The sequence below is a fragment of the Ixodes scapularis genome, unplaced genomic scaffold (assembly GCF_016920785.2).
Source record: "Ixodes scapularis isolate PalLabHiFi unplaced genomic scaffold, ASM1692078v2 PGA_scaffold10__122_contigs__length_95168666, whole genome shotgun sequence".
Taxonomy (NCBI): Eukaryota; Metazoa; Arthropoda; class Arachnida; order Ixodida; family Ixodidae; genus Ixodes; species Ixodes scapularis.
The window spans coordinates 39,710,716-39,718,480 of record NW_024609836.1 but is presented as its reverse complement, the minus strand read 5'-3'; the positions used below and the strand labels follow the sequence as shown (position 1 = coordinate 39,718,480).

Sequence of the window (7,765 nt, the reverse complement as noted above, 5' to 3'; positions counted from 1 at the left end):
GAACTTGATGCGTATATCCAAAGATTTGAGCGGGTGGCAACTAGTCAGGAGTGGCCCCCGGATAAATGGGCCTTGTCCCTCAGCCTATGCCTGACAGGAGAGGCGCTAAGTGTGGTCGGACGCATGGCTCCTGACGACGCCATGGACTATAATAAGTTGAAGCAGACACTCCTTCAACGTTTTCGGTACACCGAGGAAGGGTACCACACTAAGTTTCGGAGCGCGAGACCGGAGGACGCGGAGACGGGTAGGCAATTTTCCGGCCGCCTTTTAGGGTATTTTGACCACTGGCAAAAGATGGCAAAAACGGAACACACTTACGACGCACTTCGAGATAAAATAGTGTCCGAACAGTTCCTGAAACAATGCCATGAGAAGCTCGCGATCTTTTTAAAGGAAAGGGGCTGCCAGGGCCTCGATAAGCTAGCGGAGGCTACAGACCACTACCTCGAGGCCCAAGGGTTGACCAACCTTGGAAAAAATAAAGAAGAAAAAGATTCTAGCAAGCCTTCGGGGTTAGCTAGAATTCCCGCCCATCGAGATGAAAAGAGGAAGCCGCAGTGCTTCCTCTGTAACAAACTGGGCCATCGGGCCGCAGACTGCTGGTCCAACTCAAAAGGACCTAAACAAAATGCGAATTTCTGCTGGAAATGCCGCGATAATGGGCATAAAGCCGAGGCTTGTCCTAACAAAAAGTCAGACGTTGGCGGTAAAGCGTCGTGCTCAGTGATGCACTGCAATCGTCCTGAGGACTTGGGCTCCGACGCCTGTCTGTCGAAGCAATATCCGGTGGGAACGGCAAGGACAAAGGGGTCCGAGGTTCAAGCAGAAGATATGCCGACGGCTACAGGACTGCTTGAGGGACAGCCTGTCACTGTTCTCCGGGATTCCGGATGTAACTCCGTAATAGTAAAGCGGTCATTAGTTCCTGATGGCAAACTGACAGGAAAAAGCCGAATGCTCTACCTGCTGGACCGCACAGTCAGGTGTCTACCAGAAGCGGAGGTGGACATTGATTCTCCTTATTTCAGGGGCAGAGTGACTGCAACGTGCATGGAAAATCCGCTGTACGACGTCGTATTAGGAAACGTTGTTGGCGTACGGGATGTTTCTACTCCTGATATCAACTGGAAAGCAGAGCAGTATGCTCCAACCCAGAAAGAAGAGCCTGCACCAGAGACTTCAAATGAGAGCCACAGTAGTCTGACGAGTCAACCAACTGGTACAAAGACGCCCTCTTTCTTGGCTGCTATGAATCCGAAGGACAAGCAGCTTGAGGGTGCAGCTGGCCGGCTCCCTGTGGCAACGGTCAATCCAGTGGACATTCATCCAGAGGAGCTGCGAACCAAGCAAAGAGAAGACCCTTCGCTAAACGGCTGCTTTGAAGCTGTTGGACGCGAGGTGGTGTCACGAGCAGCTGATGTTAAGTTCGTGTTGACAAATGGAATTCTTTTCCGTCACTACAGGTTACCATCGGCTAAGCAAATGGAACAGCTCGTCGTCCCAAGCAACCTTCGAAGCTTCGTGCTGAAAATGGCGCACGAGGGGATTCTCTCTGGACACCAGGGAATTAAGCGCACAACAGATCGGGTGCTCGAGGAGTTTTACTGGCCGGGTGTGCAGGGAGATGTCACTCGGTTCGTAAAGTCGTGTGACATCTGCCAGGGAACTGTGCCAAAGCACTTAGTAGGCCGTGTGCCTCTCGGAAACATGCCAGTCATTGCTACACCTTTTCAGCGGGTGGCCATCGACATTGTGGGCCCACTAGCACCAATCTCAGAGAAGGGAAACCGCTATGTCCTCACCATGGTGGACTTCGCGACACGTTACCCTGACGCCATTGCTCTGCCAAGCATTGAGACCGAGAAGGTAGCCGAAGCTCTCCTCGAAATGTTCTCACGCGTGGGGTTTCCGCGCGAAATCATTAGCGATCGTGGCAGATCGTTCCTGTCTGGACTCATGAAGGAGTTCAGTCGTCTGCTCTCGTTCAGACAGCTGCCGACCACACCGTACCATCCTATGGCCAATGGCCTTGTAGAACGCTTTAATGGTACGTTGAAGCAAATGATACGCCGGATGTGTCAGGAGTGCCCTAAAAGCTGGGACAGGTACTTAGCGCCTTTGTTATTCGCGTATCGCGAACTTCCACAGACTAGCCTCGGGTTTGCGCCCTTCGACTTACTGTACGGCAGATACGTCAGAGGACCCATGGCCATCTTGAAAGAGCTCTGGACAGGGGAACGTATAGACGACGAGACGAAGACCTCATATGGCTACATGATTGACCTGCGCCAGCGGTTAGAGGAAACATGCCGGATGGCCCAAGAACATCTCACGAAAGCAAAGGCCGTACAGAAGAGATACTATGACAAAAAGGCAAGAGTGCGCCAACTCTCTGTCGGAGACAAGGTTCTTCTACTCCTTCCCTCTGACGCAAACAAACTTATCTTGACTTGGAAAGGTCCCTTTGCCGTCTTAGAAAGACGAAACGACGTCGACTACGTCATCGACCTAGGGACCAGAACCAGCTTGTTCCACATCAACATGCTGAAGAAGTATGAAGAAAGGCCACTAACCGATCAGACACCCCAACGTGCGTCAGCCGCATTCCAACACGAGGAAGTGGAGGAAGAGGATGTACCTGTGCTGACGCTGCACCAAAAGGAAACTTACCGAGACGTGAAAGTTTCCGAGGAATTAACTAGCGATCAACGAACTCAGGTTGCTACCCTCTTGGCGGCACACCAGGGGAGTCTTTCAGATGTTCCAGGAAAGACCGATTTGGTGGAATGCAAATTGAAGCTTACAACAGACACCCCTGTTCAGGTGAACCAGTACCCGATACCATTCTCTTTACAAGAAGCTGTGGAAAGTGAAATCCAGCAAATGCTACAGCAAGGCATAATTGAGCCATCGGAGTCTCCGTATCAATCACCTGTTGTGGTGGTAAAGAAAAAAGACAAGTCAATGCGGCTGTGCATTGATTTCCGACAACTGAACAGGGCTCTGATCTCCGACAACGAACCAATACCAAGGGTGGACATGATGTTTGCACAATTAGGACGAAGCCGGTACTTCTCAAAGTTCGACTTCTCGAAGGGGTACTGGCAGGTTCCAATGCACGAGGAAGCAAAACCGATGACGGCCTTCTCTTCCAGATTGGGATTGTACCAGTTCCGTGTTATGCCCTTTGGCATCAAAACCGCGCCGGCCATTTTCACCCGGCTGATGAGAAAAGTGGTCCAGGGTCTCCCAAAGGTCTACCACTACTTCGACGACGTCCTCATTGCCACAGAGAACTGGGAGAAACACCTGGAGGCGCTCGAGTTGTTCTTCCGGCGGGTTAAGGATGCCGGTTTAACCATCCGACCTACAAAAAGCGAAGTTGGTTTTTCCTCTGTGAAGTTCCTCGGACACATCGTTGGTCATGGTCTCCTGAGGCCGCAGGTCGAGACACTGGAGAAGATTCAAGCTGCTAAACAGCCAGAGACGAAAAAAGAGGTGCGATCATTCCTCGGCCTTACGGGCTATTATCGGGATTTCGTTCCTCAGTACGCTGAGATTTCTCATCCACTAACCGAACTGACACGAAAGAGGGCACCAAACAGGGTAAATTGGAGCAAAAAGGAACAAGAGGCTTTTGACAAGCTAAGAGAACAATTGTCCAAAGAACCCATTCTAAAAGCACCAGAGTTCTCGAAACCTTTCGTGCTACGCACCGATGCGTCGAACACCAGCGTGGGTGCCGTTCTCATGCAACGGCATGATGATGTTCTTCACCCGGTCGCCTACGCAAGTCGTCGACTTCTTCCGCGTGAAGCAGGCTATTCAACAATCGAACGAGAAGGTCTGGCACTTACGTGGGCAGTTAAGAAATTTCATGTATTCTTGTTCAGAAGGTCATTTATTTTGCAGAGTGACCACCAGCCACTTGTTTATATAAATTCCGCAAAGCACGTCAACAACCGAGTCTTGCGCTGGAGCTTAGCTCTTATGGAATACGACTTTACCGTTGAGTATATCAAAGGTAGTGAAAACGTTGGCGCTGATTATATGAGTCGGATGTCTGCTGCTTAAGAATATTTGTTTAGGTCATTCATGGTTTTAGGTGCGTAAATAATTTTTGTAAGTGCACGTGTGGCCGACGGTCCTTTTTCAGTGACTTTTGACGTATATACTGCTGTTTGTGTTAAAACTATTTTTTTTTCTCAACGCACAGTGTTTAGGCCGTGACTATTAATGCCTTATCCTTCGCGTAGAAATTTTTGTTTTTTGTTGTGTGTGTGTGTGTATATGGTCAACGGACAGAATTTATAGCATATGGTAACTTGCGTACTCAGTGACAGTGAACGTGGTAGAAGTTGCTTGAACCAAACAAATATCTTAAGTGAGGGGTGATTGTGGTGATTTGGGGTGAGCATGGTGATTTCCACGGGCAAGAAAGAAAGCCTTCACTGAGGGAGAAGAAAAAGAAGGAGGTCGAAGAAGAAGAAGTGTGGAACTCGACGGGACAGCATCAGGCCGGCGGGCTGTGCCTTGCAACTTTACGCAAGGTCGTCCGTGGACAGGTCGACGGAGTCTTGCAGCTACACGCAAGACCCGACTACGAAGACGCCGCCTCCTAGCCACACGTCAACAGACGGGTTGAGACATCCAACCAAGCCATCGCTGCAACGCTCACCAGGCTTCGAACACTGTCGCATCGCTCCCCGGCAAGGCCTGTAACACTCTTATTTCATACTGTCAGTGACATTCGTTTGTGCGGTTTTTGTAATAATCTGTATATAATGTCTTAAATCTTTAATCATATTTATCGTATCCAACCACATTGTCTTCGTGTTCCGTCTCACTGTGTCACACACCTGCGAGCGTGAACTAGTCCACCACACCGGTCGTATTTGAATACACATACCAGTATATGTGTCCAACTATGTGAATGAGTGGATACATTCTTCAACTAAGCCTCAAGTTTGTCGCTGCTAAGTGATGAAATTAACGCCGTTTGTATTCGTTCGAACGACTCTTCGTTCAACGTCCTGGCGGTAAAATAAGCAAATAGGCGATTACCTTCTTATTTTGCTAAGCAGTTGTATTTTTGTTTTGCAATAGAAATTCGACAATTCATTCGATATTCCACTTTTTCGCGACGTTTTGCTCTATTCGATTCCTATTCAATTTGAGCTGAAATTTCAATATTCGCACACACTCAATAATTATCACCGTACTTTATGCTCTGTAGTTCTTTTTTTTTTTTAATCTAAAATTCTCACTTATATCAGCCTCGCTTTTTATTTATCATTGAACAACATTAATGATGAAGAAGAATGCACGCCACCCCGCACACATTCTATAGTAATTTTTTTCACAGCTCTCAACCTCTAAATGATTGCGATAAATAATTTTCGCAGAATGACTTTAAAAGGGTTAAAAAAAATACGCCGGTACGTCCGTAACGACAGTAGCAGAACAAAATAAAACAAAACAATTTATTTACAAAAAAAAAAAAAAAAGAAATAAGAGAACGAACGCGTTTAGAGATTGAAATATTAGAATTTAAAACAAAATCAATAAAGTCAATATCGGCAAGCGCATTGATACTCTATCATTCCTAGGGCGAGGCTGCCAGAAAAAAAAAAGATAAAAGAGAAATAAATTTTCAAAAGCCGCTCAGGCGAGCGAGCGCGGTCTCGGGACAGACAGCGTCGATAATTGTTCAAAGTTTGAAAGCGAGCGGCAGCTGTTATCGCGAAGTGCCAATCAAGCCTGATTAAAAAATGGACGTTTGAAATGAGCCGTCAGCTTGTCTTGCCTGGCACCCCCTTGCGAGAGGCGTACAAATGGCAGAATGGCAACACGTGAAGAACAAGAAAAAAAAAAAAAGGAAGGCCACTTAGAAAAAAAAAAATCTGGAAGGTGCGAGCAGCATTTTAGTTGCGTTGAATGCTTTTCTTCACTTACGATCTAGCGAGTGTCAGTTGAGCAATGTAAGATATCATGCGCAAGATTACCGGACGTTGGATTGTCTTCTTAATGAATAAAACTATTTTATGACAACATTAAAAGCATTCAATATTTATTAGAATGCGTGCTACAACTGCGACGCTATAACAGTCTTCAAAGATACATGTTCTTTTTCTTTTTAGCCGGACTGATAAGCAAACGGCCCTGGGTCGGTTTGTTTATCAGTACGGCGATCTCTCCCGGCGTCTAAAATAGCCGTAAGAGGAGCCTTCTGACACGTGGCCGGCTCAGAGGGCAGTACCCGGAGTTCCAACCGATTCCGCTCAGCACACGTGAGCCTTGCGTGCCGTTCTCTTTAATTCTCGTTAAACACGACCTTCTTCAGAAAATAACCGCTGCAAGCACCTTTCTGCTTCTGGCTGCCCCCTGGGCTTATAAGAAAAAAAATCCTCTAAGCGTACAAGAACGCAGTGACTCAGCAGATGGAGGACTTGCGGCAGGTGTGTGGTACCATTCGGACAATCTACGGGGGAACTGCTTACAAGTTTTCTTCTGAGTACGCGTTGTGGTTAAAGTTGAAGGGGCAGAATTTTCATTCTTGTTTGGCTTTCCATGAGCATGCGTTGTGTAATGGTTGAGTAGGATCTAGCTCAGGGCGAAGCCTTTCTAGTGCTAGTCATGTGGGTCCGGCTGGTCACCATTCGGAGTCCAGTGTAGTTAACTTGTCGCATGTGGAATTGTACAGTGCCTCTCAAAACGTTTAGGGCTATGAACTCAAATTTTGCTCAACTGTTAAGCCGTTTAGCTTGGACGTAGTGGCTTCAGGTCACGCGGTTGGCAGGAAAATCAATAGCGAAACGGATAGGACCACCTTCGAGAACCAGGCCTTAAAAGTGATGTCTAAGCTGGTTTGTGGTTCTTATTGTTTCGACAGCAGAGATATTCGAAGAATTCAAAATGTAGAAATGAAGTTTGCACTCAAGAATTTGGTGCTCCTTGAAACCGATAAGACCGGCAGGTTTGCTGTTTTGCTTGTTGGGTCCTTCAATAAAAAAGCCCACGCTACCTTAGAAACCCTTTTCCAACCGTGCAAGGGGAACATGCAAACACTTAAGAAGTCTGTCGGAATAATTTTCAGACTGTGAATTGAGTTCTGTCGTTAAGAAAGTAACCAGTGCAACAGGAATGGCCTTGTCAGTGAAGTTTCTTCTGAAAGACCATAAACCGCAGCTAATTCTGAGGACTATTATTATTAAAGATGGCACAATGGCAGCGTGCCTTGTCAAACTTTCTTCAATCGTGCCTGGATGTCCTGAAGATTCATTACACACTGTCGCTCCAGAACTCAGAAGAATTGATTACGTCGTTGGGTCCTTTTAATTTAAAACCCTGTTAGATGGCCTCCCTTGATATCAAAGGATCTATATTTTTCGCTGGATAAGAGTCTCCTCCGCAGGGTTAGTGATTGGTTAGACCTTGGTAAGGTTCCAATCTTCGTCGGGGATCAATGTGGGCAGCTTTGTGTCCTTACCCGAGCTTTATCTTGGGTCGACAGCGGTTGAGGTTGAGGTGTGTACCTCTGCACAAAAGCAATGTGTCTGCATAGGTTCTTCGTTTGCACCTATTTTGTCAGAGATGTACCTTAGTACTCTCGATGAGGCCGTTCATGCGAAGCTGTTGTCGTTACTGCGGGGTTGCGCTATAATTAGGCGGTACGTTAACGACTTTTTTATTCGCATGTTGGGGGAGGGGGGCATTCTGTTGATTGGTGGGTCAAAGAACAGGCTAAGGAACTTTCTTTCAC

General features: G+C 47.1%; 1 protein-coding gene across 1 annotated transcript in view; it reads left to right on the top strand.

The window, feature by feature from the left end:
- Nucleotides 1–297: 297 nt before the first annotated feature.
- The window catches only part of LOC121834770, a 118,460-nt gene continuing 110,992 nt past the window's right edge, over nt 298–7,765 (top strand). The window contains exon 1 of the mRNA XM_042288536.1: nt 298–2,946. Coding sequence (XP_042144470.1) covers nt 298–2,946 — 2,649 coding nt within the window. The remainder of the gene's footprint in view (nt 2,947–7,765) is intronic.